At 40.6% G+C, this 20942-nt stretch overlaps 1 protein-coding gene across 2 annotated transcripts; it reads right to left on the reverse strand.

The window, feature by feature from the left end:
- Positions 1 to 3972: 3972 nt before the first annotated feature.
- On the reverse strand, positions 3973 to 20920 carry LOC110831549 (nose resistant to fluoxetine protein 6). Of its 2 annotated transcripts, XM_022067683.2 has the most exons (15): positions 20689 to 20920; positions 14539 to 14708; positions 14213 to 14379; positions 13296 to 13393; positions 12925 to 13023; positions 11880 to 12044; positions 11125 to 11218; positions 10486 to 10617; positions 9624 to 9795; positions 9383 to 9462; positions 8702 to 8797; positions 7898 to 8027; positions 6682 to 6853; positions 6071 to 6213; positions 3973 to 5068 (listed from the first exon to the last, which is right to left on the reverse strand). In XM_022067683.2, exons 1-15 carry the CDS (start codon positions 20918 to 20920, stop codon positions 4943 to 4945), a joined length of 2076 nt encoding a protein of 691 aa, XP_021923375.2. In that variant the 3' UTR covers positions 3973 to 4942. The 2 variants fall into 2 exon arrangements, with proteins under 2 accessions (XP_021923375.2, XP_087208460.1); XM_087352334.1 differs by lacking the exons at positions 3973 to 5068; positions 6071 to 6213 and having other exon boundaries at positions 6712 to 6910.
- Positions 20921 to 20942: the final 22 nt, after the last annotated feature.

Consider the following 20942-nt stretch of genomic DNA (forward strand, 5'->3'; position numbering starts at 1 on the left):
ACTTTGTTTCCTTTAATCGGTGGTAAAGATCGACGTCATTACCTCTTACTTTGGTCCTTGTTAACTTTTAGATTTTAATTACTGGGTCACTTAAATTGAGAACCATGACTAAGTTTCTTTTTTTCTAAGGCATTCACTGGTTGCTCGGAAATTAGTGTAGACTCAGAAGCAGATGGTACACACAGTTCCCATTGCGGTCTAAAGAGGTGTTACTTGAACATAATATACTACTTGTCATTAAAGGGCCGACTGTTGTAATTTGAAAGGACTTGAAAAGCGTAAATGTAATAAAACCAGTTTTAAAGGGAACTAGTTAATTTTTTTTAAATTACTAGACAGAAAGTGTAAACGGTAGTCTACATAATGACACAACCAGGTCAAGTACACGACTTCGAAATTCTGGCAGTGACGATCCACTTTCTGATTGGCTGCTAGATTCACTCCTCAGTTTCATCTGTACTTCCGTTTCTAACTGGGTAGAGAAGGTCTAAGTAGGAGAAGGGAGAGCAGATGATGAACGGGGAAAAGAAACAAAATGTAAAGAAAGAAAAGTGAAGAAGAGATGGAAAATTGAGGAATACGTAAAGAGGATATGATGACCTGAAGATAGATTAATTCGAAACATGTCACAAGTGAATTAAATACAAGACCAAGTGAAACTTTTGTGTTTAGACAGATAATAATAATATATTACGATATATCGTTCGAAACACTGTTATTTTCTCAGTGTGTCTGTTATATTATACACTTCTGTGTCATTGTTACTTTCCAACACAGCAAATTAATAGTCGTCATGTAAATACGCGAAAGAAATAATTTACTTCTAAATTCAGTGTGGAAAGGGCTAATATTTGTAAGGACACCGAACTAAATGGCGTTTGGTTATCACGTCATTAGCTGCTCGATTCCAATTCCGATCAAGATTCGATTTTCAAATCTCTGGTTTTATGTCATTTTCGTTTCTTTTGTGATTTTCCTAGTTTTAAAATTGAACTGTCACTTCAGTTTGCTTTTTGCGCTCTCCGTCACTCATACAAAATCGAGTACTTCGTTTGTGCGATGCACAAGGCCCTGTATGAGAAATGCCAGGATGAATGTGTGATTTTAGGCTGGCCGTATGCCATATTTTACGTTACTATTACAGACCTCAGTTCGAACTGCTACATTCGAATTAAACTAATACATAAAAATATGTGTTTTTCATTTTTCATGCCGTGTTTGTTAGTTTCTTTATATATGCCATATTCATGCATATATTCCATGTTTCGTCATGTACCTATGTTTTATTTATTAATTTTAATTTCCTCCTTCATATGTGTTCATTTCTGACTATTTTATTTTCTTTGCAACTCCTTTTACTTTCTTCTTTGTCTCGTTGCGTACCATCAAGATCCGTGAGGTTTTCTTCGTACGGTAGCTCATATTCCGGGCCTGGAATTTCATAATCCTCCAAGCGGTCTTCACCTTTCCACTCCGGGCGAAGATGGGGGTGGCACCAAATCTGTTATTTCCTCTACTGCAATGTTCAACTCGTTTGTTTAATCATTCGTTCGTTCGAGGGGAGGGCGGAAGCAGAACGGAGCCAGAACCGGGTCACACAGTCAATTATCCTAGAAAGTTACTGGTCGTTACATAATCTCTGCCATTTAAAGATTCCGCCTGGTTGCATGTGTCATCTTCGGAACTTGTGAAGGAATTTACTGTTAACAGGTGTTCAGCGAATTTAATATTGACCCATATAAATGTAATAGGCCCATGCCTAACGGTTTTAAACCACTGATTATTCACGAATGTTAAAACATCGAAATAATTCCAGTTTAACTTTAAGTAAATTGAAAGAATGTAATTTCCTCTGAACCGGATGTAATGGCCGTGTGGTCATTTTCGATCGCCATCTAAACCCTTCACACTGCAAGCACATAAACAGCAATGAGATAGTAAATACACGAAATCTCTCCTGATAAGTCCTGTACACTTCTGGACTGGACTGTAAAACTTGCGGCCCGATAATAGAATGGCTCAAGTTACGAAATGCGACGTATAGAAACCGCCACAGAACAATTGGGTCATTGTAACATGGAGTGACTGGTCTGCCCGGTGTTCGCACAATCATTTTCTCCTCTATTACGAGTTCTATCTGATAATCAATCATAGGAGTTGGAAGTGCTGGGTGAAAACTTAATATCTGATTTTTTTTCAGATATTTTTAACAGTATCGTTTTATCAGTCAGTGGTTGTTTGTGTCAATAGTATATCTCTAGACTGTCTGATCTTCCGCTGTCTACTCTTACTTTGTAATATCTTAACAGCCGTAGTCTAGGCAGCACGGAGTTTTCCTCCGGGGGATTCCCCGGTTTCTCCGTAGCATCCCAACAATTACTCCACTCACACACAGAAGAAGGCAATGGCAAACCACTTCTGATCATCTCTGCCAAGAATGTATATATGTATGAGCAGGTCCCTGACAACCTGAAGAGGTTGGAAGGATCCTGTTCATAATATATAGACCTGTCGTCAGACAGAACACTACAAATAAAAAAATAAAAACCGTACGGCTATAGACAAAGGAAGCCCATAACACGCTGATTGTTGCTCTGATAGACTCCCTGTCTCGTACTTATACTTGCTTTTGTTTATTTAGAATTTGCTACGTGACATTTTAAAATTACGAAATTTAATATAATTGCTTGCAGATATTTGTCAAGTTAATATAAGCCCGAATACAGAAAGTCACCAAGGACACATGCACAGAGGATCGCGGGTAATGACTTCATCATCATCATTCCGTCTATGGAACTCAAGCATTTCTCATGTTGGCAACACCAAGCGAATGAAGTAAAATTTCTTGCCTTAGATTAGTCTCCTGTTGCATACAGACAATACAAAATACACGAAAATATACGCAGCAGCTATATGTTTATTAAATTCGTGTAGATGGCTATCACTGGTGAAGTTAAGGTTGAGTTTCGTAAAGTTATGTCAGTGACGAACATGCCCAGATGACCATGACAAGCGACTTCAACAATATCCACCTCCCAGATTTGATCCTCCGTCGCGATGTTATAATAGGGTGCAAGGAGTTAGAAAGTACGTTTTTGGAGTACTGACATAGGGCATAAAATCCATACAAAATGTCATTATTTTCCGGCCAGTCATTTCTTATGAAATTCGTACGAAAGGATATCACCTATGAAGGGGTTGCTTTGCTTTGGGTTGGGTTATGTTATGCTCATAGTATATTGGTAATGGTGTCATGTTGCTTCCACCTCGCGGGTTCAGTCAACCGACACGGTTGGTACTATCGAGTGCGATTCATCGCCCTGATGACGGAGGCAGTATGACCTCTGAAACGTTGGTTAACACTGACCAGACTACACAGCGCAACAACCCAGAATACAGAAATCTTCATCGCCCTGATGACGGAGGCAGTATGACCTCTGAAACGTTGGTTAACATCGACCAGACTACACAGCGCAACAACCCAGATGACAGAAATCTTCATACTCACTGCTGTGAAAACCTCAAATCTTAAAACCAGTAACCCATTTAACATATTTTGAGTGTAGAAGAATTTAAGACTCAGTTATGTAATATTGATTACTTTGGACTTTATTCATGGTCAGTTGGAATTTTAATATTTTATAAAAGTACTTTGTTTTCAAGGATGGTTACTACTTTATCTTCAGGTATAAAGTAGAACACTTATTCTGTTAAATCCAGTAAACTGAACTACTATCAATTTGTGGTCCATGATAGACAAAGAGATTAGTAATACAATACAAAGACATTAATGCTTAAATGCAATCAACAGCTATGAGTTACCTAGAATATTTTTATTACTTCTGCTGTATAATTAATTTAGCATAATGGTATGTTAATTTCAATGAATGAAACCTTACCTATATTTTGCTCTTTAAGAATTATATGCGCCGATATTTGCATTGTAAAATTTTGTTTAAAAGTACTTGTATATTCATATAACTCATTTATTTTATACAGAAAAGGTGAGAACACAGTGCGTACTAAACCATATTCAGAGTTTTGTCAAGGCAGTTACATACAACAAACACATCACTACTACTACTACTACTACTACTGTTAATACTATCAGTAGGCCTGCTTTTAATTATCCAATTACGATGAATCTGTCTTCCAGAAAAGTCTACTGAATGAAAGTAAATGACTTAATTGTTTATTGATTATGTACCGAAATACATTTATTTATTTTATTCATAGTTTCTTTTTATTCCTTTATTATTTTTACATAATTTTTACATATTTTGATAGGGGAAGAAAAGTTTAACATTGTTATCCAATAATTATTTTTCATAAAGGAATCATATAACCATATATGATCATCTGCGGATCATTATTATTAATGCTTACAGAGATTTTCCCTAAAATCCATTTAAAATGTGCAAGAAAATGGGAATTTTCTTCCTTCAGCCCTCTCAGTTCCTCAGTGCCAGTGTAATAATTGAACTAAAAGTCAACTTAAATTAATCACCTTGTGCTGGCATTTGAATGGCTGCCTGTTCTGCCTGAACTGTCGGAATGATTCTCCCCATGTCACAGTCCTGTGAATATCGTAGTATACATTTGTCAAAGCATGATCAATGGAATCTGTAACTTCCATGCAGGTGGTCCACAGTACAAAAGAAGTTTAACAATCACTGCTTTTTTTGTAGTATAAAACCAGGTGAACTAGAATGGATGTAACATATAAGTAAATGTCTTAACCAGCTCAGAAGACAATTCAGTCACCTAATGCTGATAAATACCATATTGAGTGTATGGAAATGCGTTATGAATTTCCCAGTCCTCTGATGGTCACCTGTAGAAGGCAGTGTCTCACACCCTGAGCACTCTATACATATATGTCTTTACTTGGAGATGTACCACTTATTATTATCCTGGTGCTCCTTTTGGGTTGTTGGATATTTCACTTCATCTTCCGTTTTATGGGGTGCAGGATGTTAAGAAGAGCAATGGTTGGTGCTTCGAATCCCAAAGACACCACTAGAGAGAGCATGTAGGCCATCATGAAATAGCCAAATATCACAACAATCTGGAACAGGAAGACAATCAGTATTTGCGTTTCATAATTTTATAAACAGCACAAATTCTTCGAAGAGTATCTAATAAATAGGAAGCAAAGTGTAACAATTTTGGATATATCACCAGAAACTGACCTGTCTAAATGGCTGTAGAATTCTGCAGTTTAAGACTCTCCCCAACTACTCAATTCAGACCACAGAAATGTGTGTAGTTCTTCATAAAAAGTGCCTGATATTGTTGGCAAGTTTCAATGAAAATTGAAAAAGCTTAACTCCCCATTGTCAAATCTAATTAAAATCTGTTCAGCCATTTTCAACTTGTGGGTGTACAATTGGCTGGATGCAGTGGTTCTAATAGATGCTCCATGTGGTTGCAATCAAATAAAAATTGGATTTGTGCTTGCCAGGAAACACATTGTGCCTCTGAGCAGTTGACTAAGTGCATAAAAACATCCCTCTTTATTCCGAGAACCAAATGGAGTGAAGTTTATAGTTACTGATACTTAGAAAAGGTGGCATCTATAGTTTCCTCTGTGTGGTCACAAACTAAATAAAAATTCTCTGTCTCTTCAGTGCATAAACTCTCAAACTGTGTCTTTAAATCAGTCAGTCCTATACCTTATACAATTTGGCTGTGGACAGTATTTTCTTACATCATCGTACAGATCAGTCAAAGCAGCTGAGTGGTTAGCACCCCTTTGTGTTCTGGAGATCAAGGTTTCAAATACTGGCCTGAAAACTAGATATCCTGAATGAGGTTTTCATGATTTTTCTCAGTTCCTCCAGTCAGGTGTTAGGATAGTACCTTAATTCATACCTATGACTAGTTCCTTCCGTATCCCTTCCAGTCCATAAATATTTAATTAATGTATCGTTCAGCGCTGTATAGAGCGAGATACTGACAGCATCATTAAATAAACCACAAACAAATCACTCAACGTATTGATGGTACTCTAGTCCTTTAGGACTCTGAAATGTGTCACCCCAACTGTAAGTTTGCTGGAAATACATACCATGGTGGCCCTTCCGAGGTGCACTGGGCTATCCATGTGCATAATGACTGAGATCATGATGAGGGGATGTACCAAGTAAGCACAGTAGGAGATTCTACTGAGTGGGTAGAGGAACTTGCTCGACAGTAGCTTGTTCACATAGCCTGTAGACACACACATTGACTGGTATCTGCACTTTAAAGAGTCCAATATTGATAACTACTTGAAATATGAGGTTTAGACTGCATTTTGAATTATTTAACTCCACTTCTGCTTCATGACAGTGTCTGGGGGTCTTATTTCCAGATAGAAGAATTAAGTTAACAATAAGTTTATCATATTTCTAATGGCCTTCCTTATAAACTTCATATATATTCAGCTGCTCAAGAAATTTATAGTTGTTATGCAACCATCATGTTCATCACCTTTTTCACAAAATGTGTTCATTGGACACTTTTAGTCGGCATAAGTAGATCATGCACAGTCACACTTTACCCCTATTTGATTTATTTGGTATTTTAAGAATTTTGAACTTCAGAATCAACTACAATGATCCTCAATAATGTCACTGTTAGTGTTGCCATCTTACAGACAAATCAGTGGCAAATTACTGTACCATGTCAAATACTGACCTCCATTGCCTGTGGAGCATGCGACGACTATCCAGGCCACAGCAATGGCCCAGGCTGTATGGCTGAGAGCAACATATGCAGCAGACATAACGGGCCCCAGGTCACCATACAGACCGTGCACCAGAATGAACGTCATGCCAATAGAGAGCGCCCAGCCCATCAGCACCACAGCCTACAACACACAGCATGCAGACTTTCCATTTGCTAATAGGTGTTCCCGTATTGTTCCCTGGAAGCAGAAACTTAGCATCATTTTAGGGATCCAGTCTTCTTGTAGGCTATAGTGCAGCCAATTTATCTAAAACTCTAGAAATTTTGTGAACCATGAGTGGAGATTCCACTTTCACCACTACATTTGGTAAAAATTTATGTCTTCTGCTGGCCATCAATTTTCACTCACACCACTGACAAAATTAATGTGATTGAGTGTCTGGTATATAAGATGATGTATTAACATACTAAGCAGAGCTTTCGACATTGGGAAAAGAAACAACACTATAGTGACTGATTACGGACTGGACGACCGGCATTCGATCTCTGACAGGGGCACAGGATTTTTCCTCTAGCCTCTACATCCAGACTAGCTTTGAGACCCACCCAGTCTCTTATCCAATCCAAATCCTTTCCATGGGGGTAAAGCACGGCCAGGGCATGACGCTGACCACTCACCCCCGCCTAGTGCTGAGTTTAGGAATGAGAAGGAGCTGTACTCCTCTCCCCCCCCCCAAGTGCCTACATGGCATATAGCAGGACAGATTTACTGTTACTTTTACTTTTACATTACAGTAAAACCATTGTAAAATTCTGTATGTGAACAACCTGGCAACTCAGCTGATTCTAGCGCTACCACTTTCTTACTGGAGAGGATGGGGGAGAGATTCCCCAGGCTGTAATAATGAAATCACTGCTCTGACCTCTGCAGTGAGTTTTAGATTCATCGGTTCTACAGTGTTCTGTCTGCTTATCATTTTCAATTTAGCTCATAATCTTTATATCCACTACATTTGTGCTGGTAGTTGTCTCTTCTTTATTCATTTTATGTTGTTTATTAGAATTACTTCCAGTGTAATGAACTGAAACTTCTCTCTCTTGTGCAGTTTATATTCTTTTTCCTCTCTTGTTTTCGTTTGAAAGCATAAATAAAGTTAGGTGTGATTTTGGATGATTCACTGGTGCTGTACACGTCTGCACGAGGGTACCACTACTCTTGTCTCACCTTGTGCATCTTGATGGTGCAGTTGGTCCTACACAGGAACCATCCCACACACATCCCAACCACATAGGGCCCCAGTCGGGTCCACGGCTTGTCATATAGCTCATCAAACAGACCCAGAGGCTCCTCAATGCTGAAACATGTCATAAATCTTGGAGGCAAATTTTAGGGTATATAGCTTAGTAGCTTAGATATTACTCAGATTGGAGAGGAAGCAGGTGTGGCCTGTTGTAGGATATTCATGTTAAGGAACACCACATCAGATCCCAGAATAAATATGTCAGAAATTATTTTCATGGTTATGTCTGGATATTAGAGTGTGAATGACAAGCAGGGAAGGAACATGATGTTTTGTATTTTAACCCATTCACATATTCTGTTGGCTTTGGAACATCCACTGTTTCAGATAGTATTGGCATGCTTGTATTTGGTGTTGCCAAGTCACAAGCACGCACTGTTGTACATGAAGTTAGTTTAGGGCAGTATATTTCAAATGGAAGGCATCGCAACTTTGCAGCCATGTCTCTTCTGATGCAATGAGCTGACATTTATCCACCATCATGTTGCCTCCTTCAGTAGAGCCAAGAATTGTTCAAATCCCAAAGTTCGATTACATTGCTGATTTAAACTGCATTTTTATTAGTTCATGTGGAAATGGGTTACAGATAGGGACAAAGTTACAGACGGACATGAGGTTTGCTATCCTAAGCTAGAAATAAAGAAGGAAGGGAGATAGCCACACAACCAGATGAGTGGTACACTGAATAACTGTTGTTGCCACTACAGTGAAGCATGCTGGGTGCTCACCTTGGCATGTGGTGGCTGTTGAGTACAATCAAGGCCGTTGTGAACCATGAACTGACCAGGAATGTAAAGAGTGACATCACTGCCAGCTTGAACCATCTGTGAATTAGAAATCACTTTTATTTCCCAGTTAAGATTTTGGAAATAAAATAATTTAATGTAATTCTAAATCTAAAGAATATATATACTAATTTTTTAAGGACAGAATTCAGATGAATTGATAGTTGCATCTGAAGAGAACCTGGTCAAATCACCTTTACCATTTAATTATTCTACATCAGGGCTCTCAGATTTTTCCAGTTCTAGGGCCACATTCACCGTTTCTTATCGATTCATGGGCCACAATATTATAAAGGACAATTTATTGAAACTTTGTGACAATTTATTAGAAATCCAACTAACTTACTATTGCTCAGTAATTTATTTAACAAAATTAATCATTAGTGACTTGTTTGACACTGCTTCTGCTTAAGTAATCTTTCAGTATCAGGTTTAATTTCTGTTGATGCAATTCATATGCATCCCTACAAGTGTTCATTTTGAAATGTGACCTAGTTCTTGATTTGGTATTCTTCAGACTTTTTTGTCACACACACCATATATACAACTGAATATTTGTTGACAATAATGATTCTGACAAAAGAAGTTTTTGAGTGCTTATTGGTGTTTAACAATGCAACTTACTTGGAAGATAGGAGGAGAAGTATAATACCAAGTGTGTAGAACTGAGTATCATTTGCCAGGTACCAGCTCCAGATCATGCACTGAAATATGATAAAATAAAGAGTATAAACTGTGGTATCACATTTCTTAATATATACTTTCCATAAAGTTCCATTGTGGAAAAATAATTATTAGCATAAAAGTTACGTATTAATTTCGATCAAAACTATACTTTGCCTGATGAAGTTTTTAAATCACTTACCATGTCTTTGACTGGAAACAGAGTGTTGATATATAGAACATTCCTCCACCAGTACTCTGCACAAGTAGCCTGATCGCGGACCATAATGGGATTGTGGAAAACCGAGTTGTGATAAAACCACTGAGCGTTGAGCTGGGTGATGGCCAATATGAACAGGTAGGGTGGTGTCAGCCTTTAAGAAGGGATTATATTGTATGTCTGCATGTTTTGCTGTTGGGAAACTCATATATCCTCCTTATATAATCATGGACAATTTTTGTCAGTACTCTCATCCTCCTTACTGTGAAATCTGCTTAACAAGTGCAAGGTATAGCAGAATACTCACGGACTTTGTGATACTTCAGGTTCTCCTGGTGACAAATATGAAAATGGCTGTCATCTAGATGTTGCACCATGTAATCTAACAAAAATTGACTGAGAGTGACCCCACTGTGGTGACAGAGGCAAGAAGCACCTCTGAAACTTTGGGTTAATTTCTACCATGTTACATGGTGCAACATCCCAGAATACACCCTCTTCATGCCCTTAGACATGTAAAAATGTAGGGAACAAGCCAGACTTCCATCTACCATGACCAAGAGTTAGCATAATTTTAAAAGATTGTGTAGTATAGACCTCAAAACACTTATTTCATAAACTGCTGGTCTTAGCAAATGAATTTTTTTGGATCGTAAATGTCATTAATGGTAAGTTACACTAAAAATGTAACTTTATAAAACCATCAGATTTAATACTTTGAAACCATACAATGTACGACCCCAGTGGCAAGTGAAATTCAAAAGGAGTGATAATGCTGTATAAACTCTGAATGTGGGAAACAAATGTCTAAATTATGTGTGCGTGCGTGTATATATAATCTGACCTGAGATAACGATAGGAGAACACGCCAATGAAGCGTATAGCGCTGACCTTCATTATGACACCAATGCCATCCTCAGCCGTATTCACCACCTTGGTCAAATTTTTGAAGAACAGGTACGCCACCATAACACCACTGTAAAAAAGAAAAAACTCATAGTCCTTATCACATAACCCACAGAAAACACATTTTGGCATGCTAGACTACTGAAGGAGGTACTGTCGACAGAACTCTACAAAAACCTGCATTTCGACTGCCATTAATAAACTGTACTGGAACAATGTCATAAATTATAGTATTCAATACAAGTGTTATGTATACTTATTCCCACTGGCCAGTGTTCTGTCATTAGTCACCGCCTCAAGGGTGCTTGATATATTAAACAGTTGCAAACTATGAAACAACAATAGGCACAGATCACTTTTGCACTGTGAAGGAACCAATTAATGGTCACCTAGTAACAAGACCATATACAGCAAAGCAGAGAAAACTGGAAATCTGAAATGATCACATAGACCTATATAATATTGATTTGTTACCATGACTGCCACATGAGAAATACTAAATGCTTAATATAATACAACGATAAATGTTGGTGTTATAGTTGATTACATTATCTAGTTACTGGTAGCTGATGTGTACCTGATAAAGAAGAAAGTGTCCACAGAAAATGCACCATTGCTGATTGACTGGAACAGGAAATCGTTTTCCACCAGCTGCCGGAATGCCTTGTTATCTACGACATGATCATAAGTATTATTATAACTTAATCAGGGCTGCTGATCTTGCTTCAATTCCTGTAAATTATATAAGCTCTTTAAGAAGAAACTAGAAATCTGACTCAGTTATAATAACAGGCAATTCTTCATGTTTATGACTGGCTGACAAAGATGAACTCAACCAGTTGGTGCATCATTATAAGGTTTCTTTCATTGTGCATAAATAGCACTTATAATGACCTTTAGTTGAGAAGCCGAGACCCGCATCGGACTGTAGAGCTAATGACGATGACCTTTTGGTGCAGAACAAAGGTTTATGAAAATTATGTGGTCTTCGTGATGGTGACTATTAATTTGTGTATTGATCTGGTTATATGTACTACGTACCAGTACATCTTGCATAATATCTGTCTCTGTCAAACTTACAACAGACTGTCTGGTGTTTCTTGAAAGACAGTGAACATACCAAACGTGCTGGCAGATAGTCTGATGTAATTTATTCAACTGTCCTAGTAAAAATGTGTGCTTACAACTTGGTTAATTTCTTTTTTGGATATCACAGTTGGTGTTTCAGCCTGCATCCAATTTTCTTATAAACTTACACCATTGTGCTCTTTTTTCATTGTCTGCAATATTATGAAAACAAACAATGGCAGTTGATGCATCACAGCAACTCACCCGAGACAGGGAAGGAGAACATGCAGGTGTGTCCGGCTATGACCCACAGCAAGCTGAAGACCCGTAGCCCGTGGATACAGGCTAGTGAGTCCTCCTTTTGGGTGTTGCAGATCTTCTGTAGGTTCGTCCACGCAGAGAAACAGAGGAGCACCTGTGATCCCAGGTCTGCAACACGCCAGAACACTCCTGAACGGTCGGAATTGAAAGCGACTAACGATGTGTCGGGACACAACGAAGCAACATCTGAAACGCCTGATGTATTTGAAAGCAGCTTTTGACAAGTCGGGACTTCAAGAAAGTATACCTAAACGATTGGACTGGCAGTAATGCGCTTATCTAATAATCATGACACAAGAAAGTGATGACTGAACTTTCATTATTATTATTATTATTTAGTGTTCTGTCTGACGACAGGTCCATATGAACAGGATCCTTCCATCCTTTTCTCGGACTGGGACCTGTTCATATACGTTCTTGGCAGATGATCCAGAAGTGGTTTGCCATTGCCTTCTTCTGTGTGTGAATGGATTAATTGTTGGGATGCCACGGAGAAACCGGGGAAGCCCCCGGAGGAAAACTCCGTGTTGCCTAGACCACGGCCTTGCCCAACACAAGTTATAAATTCGGGCACCGCCGGGAATCGAACCCGAGACCCCAGGATTACAAGGCCAGCGTTCTAACCGCCTGATGACGATGAGGGCGAGGTCTGAACCAGCTAGACTTCTGGCCCATCGGGTTACATTAAAGCAACATCTGTACCATCCGCTCTTCAATAAAGCAGTTCTGAACGAAATGAGCTGCGGTAAAGCGAGGTCTGAAACGGCTGGACTACAACAAAGTGTTTTCTGAACCAACGAGGCACAACAGAACGAATTATGAATGTCAAGTCTAATTGCTAATTCTGGGCAACATATGAGATTTTCGCTAAATATGGCGGACCGTAGGGAAAAATATGCATCCGTGAGATAGCTGCCAATAAAAAGGGTGCGAGAAATGGGCAATTTTTGAGGTGGAAATAAAATTGCGGTATTTTATGACGAGTTACCTGGATTTCTGCCCTGGAACTCTGGTTTGCGCACGCCCTGTGACTCTAGGGGACCTGTGGCGGTGTAGCTGAGGTGATTCCCGTTGCACTCCGTGGCCCCTGTCACAAAATACACGGTGTTCAAAATACTGAAACAGGCCTGCACTTTGGTGTTGCTCAAAATGTAGGAATTCCATCAAGACGATTCAAGTTCTCATGCCTTGTCCTTTATTTCACCCCGTCCCTCCATTTTATATCAGGTGAGAGGCAAATGTATAAATCTGGCGTTCCTCGTTACTTCACCTTTCTTCATGTCCAAATATTCTGAGTATGTTGTACAATATATAAAGTTTATCCAGTTGGCTGAGGGCTCGTACTTGATTGGGACTTGCCTGATAACTCTGTGTGTCGCAGCTTGGCACGATGTTGCAGAATTAAGTCGTACCCCGTCCCTATCACAACCAGCACAGTCACCAAGCCGATCACCACACTGTAACGAAAAATCAGAATCATCTAGTGCTGTGAAATTATGGCTGACTACAGACCTAATCTATAAGTCGTTCAAATAAATTAAATTTAGGAAGTTTCATATTTCTCGCCGATGTCTGCTACAGCGGAGCCAACTGTTATGCCAGTCTTGCACTCAAGTGTGAATGTGTTTTATGCCTCATTTAAGATCTGACAGTCTAATTGCGTGCACTTAACTGTCGAACCGATAATAAAACAGTACTTACTTATTTTCGGCGTTTTTATTGCTAATTGCCTTTTAACGACTGACATTTGCTGGCTGTGACATGTGGCCATGTACTGAATGCAACGCGCTGGACTGTAATTTTCATCGGGTACAGCCCATTAAGTGCTATGCCTTAAATAGGCTTGTCAAGGTTAAACGGTGAAGCCAAAGGTTCTCAACCTGCTACCCACGAATCGCATTTGGCCCTCCAATGTATTTTATGCGGCCCGCATACATTTTATTAATATTATGTCACGGTTTCAGAAAACTCGTCATTATTTGGCAGTACCTTTCGCTATGACCAAGTACCACTTGGTGACGAATGTTAAATTAGGGACTAGCGCACGCGTAACTGAAGAATTACAACAACAGAAATTAAATAAATAAAAAGTTCTTCGGATAGTTTCCATCGTCTAGTAAAATAATAAAATAGAACGACGTTTCGGAGATGGGGCTTTTCTGCTGTTCTCCAATGTCCCGGCAGTATGTACGACAGACAGACTGTCCTTCAGTTCAAACCGCCCCTACAAAACCAGCAGAAAAATTGCAGCAATGTCGTTACTGCGATGTGCTCACCCCAGGAGATAAAATCCCGGTTCTCTCCAGACTGCAAAGTCAGGGTCGGGTACGATACGAGCTCCAAGTACAGCGGTTATGGGAGACGTCGACTGGTGGAGCAGTTGAAGAACATCGGCTCGGTTGCAGGTCGCCGGCAAACAGACTCCGAGTGACACATCCCGGACCTGAAAGGAAACGACTTGGTATAGAATGCACAGGCATAAAGCAGCATAATGTTGCAGAACTCTTCAACTCTTTTCCGTTACGTGCTCCGGAAGTTCCCAGAGGACTTTTGTTTGATTGGTTGTAGACTCTTCTTCCTATATAGATAATTGTGTTCTTACCTGTGGTGTCACGAGACCGGTGACATTGACCCTGAGGCTGACCACAGAGTAGGCCCCCGGGATTGGTGAGGCGGAGTTGATGTGGAGCTGCTGGCATAGTGTGTAGGATCCCAACCAGTAGGAGTTTCCCCATAAGAACTGTGAGGAGTAGCGACCACTGGCGTCCAGCACTGAGCAGAGAATTCAGACATTGAAGCTACGGGGGACTTGTCCTGTCATTCGGAAGGACAGACTAAACACATCAAGAGAACTACTGCTTCCGTAATCTGACAGAATCTCCCACTTACTGGGACTGGCAATCGGGTAATAATGTGCGCGCGTTTCGTGGAGATTTCTAATGGAGAAATTGTCAGAGGATGAGGAAAAAACTGTTAGAAATTTAGGAGGTAAATTATAAAATAAAGCGTAGAATGACAAGGAACAACACTTAAGTATGAGGAAAAGTTACATAAAAGGAGGATGAAGAGTGCGAAGGAAGACGGGGAAGCGCAGGCATGAGGAAAACGAAAAAGGAGGCTATAGACAAAGAATAAGTAGAAGAGAAAGTGAATGAGAATAAACAACAAGATCCCGGTGTCAAAAGTGTAAATTGATAGAATAAGCGTCACAGAATGCTCACAGTAACGTTGACCTTTGTTGGGAAAGTTAAATGTATTATTCGCTTCTACTTTCTCCCTTACCTCAGCTTAATTATATATTCAAAGCAGAAAGTCGTAACCCTGCAAACGATGATGCGATGCGCCTAGTTCATCGTATTACGAAAAACATGCTCATAAACCTCGTAAGAGTTGTCTGCAGTGAATTTCATGACACAGGGGGAAGATTTTTGCAGGGCAACGTTCTGGCACGTGGTTCCAACTTTAAAAAGACCTCTCACCGAAGCAAGAAACGACAGGCGATATCACGTCTTATCGCCTGCATGGTCAGCAGCCAATCTGTCGATTTCGTTCGTTGTTGCTTTGTACATTACTGGCCTAAGTTCATATGAGTCAAGTAAGTCTTCAGTCAATGATTCATATAATTAGCAAATGATCGTTTGACTTTTAAGGATGTTTTTTCAGCTGCGAATGATGTAAACCTAGTAGGTTCTTCTGAGTGATGAAGTGTAAGGATTTGGAAAAAAGCGGACGAGACCTATTTTAATATACTGTATGAATATTGTTCGTAAGAATTAATAGAAACGAAGAACTATTGCAGTCAGGGACGAGATTTGAACACAAAACCTCCCGAATCCAAAGTGAGAGTGTTAACCATTCTTCCACGATGCTTAGCGATTTGTGTAAGTTATTGTTCGGTCCATGTATTTTACTGAGCTTTATATAAGTGTAATGGTTTAAGAACAGGAAAAGCTGCTTGTTCTTAACACAACTTTTGTGAGTGGATGTCCCAGCCCCTATCCGTTCATAATGGCTACTGACACGCCTCAGTGTACTTTGTATGGAGAGGAATAAAAAATTGTCTCAGACGTTGGGAAACAACACGTGGATCGTCGTCGGATCGGCCGCGTGTTCTTCATCAACTTTCTAGAAAGCTGTTTCGGTGAGGTCAGCAGCAACGGCGATCAAGTTCAGGGTCCGGGCCGGACAAGAATGTACAAAGTATGACCACTGGCAATTTATCAACTGCACATATTATGTGGAATTCGTAGGAACGGATGAGACACGCGTGCCGTTCTATAATTACGTTGTCGAATGACAGGGTGATTAAAGAAATGGCAAGGATGTGTAAGGAAGCGGTCATGGCCTAATTGAAGATACTATCCTTACGTTTGTTTGGAGGGGCCAAGGATAACCATGAAACATATCAATCAGGATAACCGGATTCTCAGTCGAGATTGGGACCCGAGTTCTCGCAAACACGGAGCTCCTTATAAACCTAGCCGTTAAGCAGTAAAACTGTTTGCCTGCAACACACTCCACCGCCTGACACCATTCCGGACTTACCTCTTTTGACGTCACTTTTACTCGTTGACACCAGCCACAAACCTTAGAACTACGAGCGAGCGAAAGTACTCGTTTATGGAAAGGGTTCTCCCCGCTCCCACCTCCACGCCCGATATCGATACAAAAGCCAAACAGTTTGCAGCGGGATGCAGCAAGAGAAAGTACTGAGGTACGTAAAACCGGCCCATAGCTGGAAACGTTCATTCACTGCTTTCGGTGTCTGGGATCTTGAAGCATTAATACGAAGCAAGAATTATCATTTTTGTGTACACGAACGTAACACTTAAGTTGGGAGGCGCGTCTTTTCGTCCGCGTGTTTAACCCTTCGAAGCCCAGTGGTAACATGTACCAGCTGCTTTAGTCATCAATTCTGTGTTTTGTATTTACGGGTTTCGTAAGTTTCGAAATGTAAACAGGGATTACTTCCGTAAACAAGTTTGATCACGAAGATTTCTGTCTTCTGGGTTCGCCCTGATGACGGAGGCAGTATGACCTCAGAAACGTTGGTAAACATCGACCAGACTACACAGCGCAACAACCCAGAAGACAGAAATCTTCATACTCACCGCTGTGAAAACCTCAAATCTTACACGTTTGATTACTTTTCATTGTAAGGGTAAAGCTGTTTTTCTTTTTAAAAAACGTACGGGGCGAACTCTTAAATATTATTTAGACGAGTGGGCACTGCTTGGAAACCTTGATAACCGAAAATTTCTCTTTCTTCTGTGAATTGTAATCTCTGCCACTGTTCTTCCTCTCCTTTCTCTTCCCTCTGATTCGTTCGGCTTCAAAGGATAAACTCGTATTTACTGACTCTTGTCCTACATACGTCGCTCTTGCAAGAAGCATCGCGTGATTACACAATAAGATGCGAGATGATTATTGAGTTCAATACCAGTCGCTGTTATGCGTTAAAAGTCTCAACACACGGGCCTTTGCGCAGTTTCCTTGACAACCGACACATACAAATCGTCTCATTTGCCTCGTGCTTCCAGGTGACCTGGAACTGTATTATCGACTTCCTATTATATAAAACACAAAGGAGAGAAATTTCTCTTTCACACACGAAGAGTGGGAAAATTTTTAACGAAAGTGATGACTGTTGGTGAAGCAGATTTCCTGTTGCCGTGATTTATGGTGTTCGGGATTGCGTCAGCCAATCAGATTTGTCTTGTGACGGTCTGCAGATCCTCTTCAGGGACTGACAGTACCGCCGGTGGGGGTTTCTTTTGTCTTGTTTCCTCTTCCTCTCTTTCACCGTTTTGTACTTTCTTTTTTACTTACTTAAATTTCTTCTTTCTTTCAAAGCTTGCGGATTCTAAGATGAAAGCCATCTTCATAAACGTCAATTCCCAATTACTTGACAAACATGCCTCTGGTTAAATTCATAAGAACAGTGGACTCACTGTAATTCCGGAATGTTGCCATTATTAACTATTCACAGAAGTGTATCCACGAACCTACACTCACAAGTAATTTGAATCCGTTCCATTTTGGACCCCATTTCCCTAAGACCGATTTTAATATCATCCTCCCGTTTACTGTTAGGTCTCTCAAGTTGTATCTTTCGTCGTCGTTTTTTAAACCAAAAGTCTGTACGCATTTCTCATTTCCCCCATGCGTTTTACATGTAGTACCTATTTATTTCATCACCGCGATGACGTGTTGAGTAAAAATTTTAAGCTCCTTATTATCTAAGAAATATTTTCCAGTAATTTGCTTCGTCGTCTGTCTTTAGTCCATACATTTTCCTCTGCACTTCATTCTCAGCCACGCTTAATCTCTGTTCTACACTCAGAGTGAGGGACGAAGTTCCACATCGTACAAGATTACGTATACTCTGAACAAGGTAATATAGGCCTCAGGTCCTTAGAAGTGTTTGAAGCCTTTTCGTCACCCTCTCAACGAATATGAGGAAGATTGTGCAATGCAGACGTTCATCGTTCACGCGCCCATTCAGATTGAATTGAGTGCCTGCTGGGAAGTTTAGCAAACAGAAATGAAAGGAGGAAACGTGTTCGCCTTCCCGCCTCAAACTACAATTTGCAAGAAACGTGACGCTCTTCGAATAAATTATAACTTCCGTAAATCCGATCCGACTGGAAGCGAGCAAAGTGATCACAATCTCCCATCGACCCTTTTTTTATATAATACCGGTACCTCTATAGTCAAAAGCATCCCTTAGCACAGGCGTAGGCAAACTACTCCCCAACGTGAAGAAAATTCAGCGATGTATTTCGGATAAAATGATCTTTAGTTAGATTTTACTTTCTCAAACAAAGAAAGAGGCCGTGTATCGTAACAGCAAGAAAACTGATGTTTTCATGGAAATGTAAGGTTTCGGATCCTAGTACTTTCATTTATTCTTATAATTTACTACCCCACTTAGCCGAGCTTCCTCGTGCATCAGTAGCCCATCCTCACAAACCCGGATTTTCATAATGACTCACCTGCGCTGTCTTGCATCTTTTCTCAGTTTGCAAGCTTTGTAACAGTTCTGCAATGTGAAATAGATTCGCTTTTGAAATACCTTTGTTCCTAATTCTTTGTGGGTCTGATTGGTTAACAATTAGCTATGAAGTAGGATTTGACTCATCGCCCTGATGATGGAGGCAGCAAGGGGCCTCTGAAACGTTGGTAAACTTGTACCAGACTACACGGCGCAATGACCCAGAAGACTACCATCTTCAATGAGCTACAGCTATAAAAGTTGCAACTGTCGAATTAGAAATGACATGACAATTATACCTCTGTGATAGTGGTCGTTACCTTCTTTAAGTTGGATTTCTTTTTTTTAACTACACTATTTCATATGAAAAATTTGGTGAAGTAAAGTCGCGGACTACTTCAGTGTGTTTGCCTTAGATTTGCCGCTTGGATTCTAAGCGGGGGCCTCCTGCCTACAAAGCAGAAGTGTTGACATCTGCAGCCCCTCGTGCGGTGGCCTACCCAACATCCTGTCATCATATATGGAGTGGTTTGCTTGCTGTTCACGCGCGCTCACTTTCTCGTTTCAAGTCCCTTTCTTGACGCGTCTGTGGAATGCGAGGATTCCCCCTAGCCGCGCCTCGGAGACAAGCGATCGAAGGCCGACCGTACGAAGGATGAATGTCGTAACCCTACAGCAGCCAAGCGCAAGTCAGCAGTTGGCGAATTAATGGTTGCAGTTGATACGGGTTTGTTAAATAAAGGTTACATTACGTAGGGAACACTGACTGAACCAGATGCATTGTACAGGATGGGGACTTAATGAGCAGTTAATAGTTTTCCAGCCAGTGAAGAAATTCCCGAAAGTTCAGTGCCGTTATCACGGAAGCCAGCGTCTGCATCCTATCTTGAACCAGTTCTGTCCACTACGTGTCTTCAATAGTAATTTCTATAGACAACATTTCAGCAGGCGCCCTTGTGTGTTTATTTAAGTTCATTTCTTAAATTTGGAGTTTGCCAGCCAGACAGGCTCATGAATTTCTTGTTCCACCCATGCGTACTGCATGCCCCATCCAACTTATTTCTTATTTTAATCGTCCGAACATTATAGGTAACCCAGAACACTGAAGGTGACGGTCTTCTAGATTATATCACCGTAAAGTCTGGTAGAAGTGTTTCAAAGGTGCTACTTCCACTATCAGGAGTCGTCGCCCTGAAGATTGAGACAGCAGGAACTTCAGAAACGTTGAACTTGTGCCAGACCACAACCCAGAAGACAGCCGTCTTCACAGTCGCCGCTGTGAGAACGTCAAACCCAACTTGTAAGACCGTCCCTTGTTGGCGTCTTGAGCCAGTCTTCTGTCCCGAAATTGTTCATTGTACAGAGTTATCTTCGTATCAAACGCTCAAAATTTACGTGTTTTTCAAATTCACCGTTTAATAACGGACAAACTAATCGTCATCTCGCCAAGTTTTCGTTTATCTTTGTGTGTTTAAACCTATATAAAACACTTTATCAGCTGCACAGGTCATTCAGCGTCGAATGAGATTGTGTTATGATTATGAATAATAAAATGTGAAGAAAGTGTAACGACTCTGTTGCGGCCTGTTTTAAGTCAATATCACAACTTTCGTCTTGATTAAATGAGGAAAATAAAATAATCTCTGGATCGAGATTCAAAGCCGAAACTTTCTGCATACGAAAGAGTGCTAACCACTACCCCGAGACATCGGCCACATTTCTCGATTCACGGTTTGGCCGGGGCGCTGCAGTACTCACTCTTGTTTGCCCACAAAGAGCCGTTGCCCAGGGCCGCCAGGAAGTTTGTGACGTCGTCACGGCATCCAACCGTCACAGCTCGCCCCCAGCCGTCGGTCAGTCTGTTGAGGTCAAACGCATCAGCCAGATCGTCGAACCGCGGTCCGTGCTTCGAGACGCCTTCCTCCCCGGCCGAGATGACGCGGCGACCGGCAAACAACAGCAGAAGAAGCAACACCTTGATCGTAGTCATGTCTGTGTTTCGACTGACCAGA

This window comes from Zootermopsis nevadensis, unplaced genomic scaffold (assembly GCF_977971745.1).
Source record: "Zootermopsis nevadensis isolate Lab colony 2312 unplaced genomic scaffold, Znev_1.0 Znev_ptg000002l, whole genome shotgun sequence".
Classification (NCBI taxonomy): Eukaryota; Metazoa; Arthropoda; class Insecta; order Blattodea; family Termopsidae; genus Zootermopsis; species Zootermopsis nevadensis.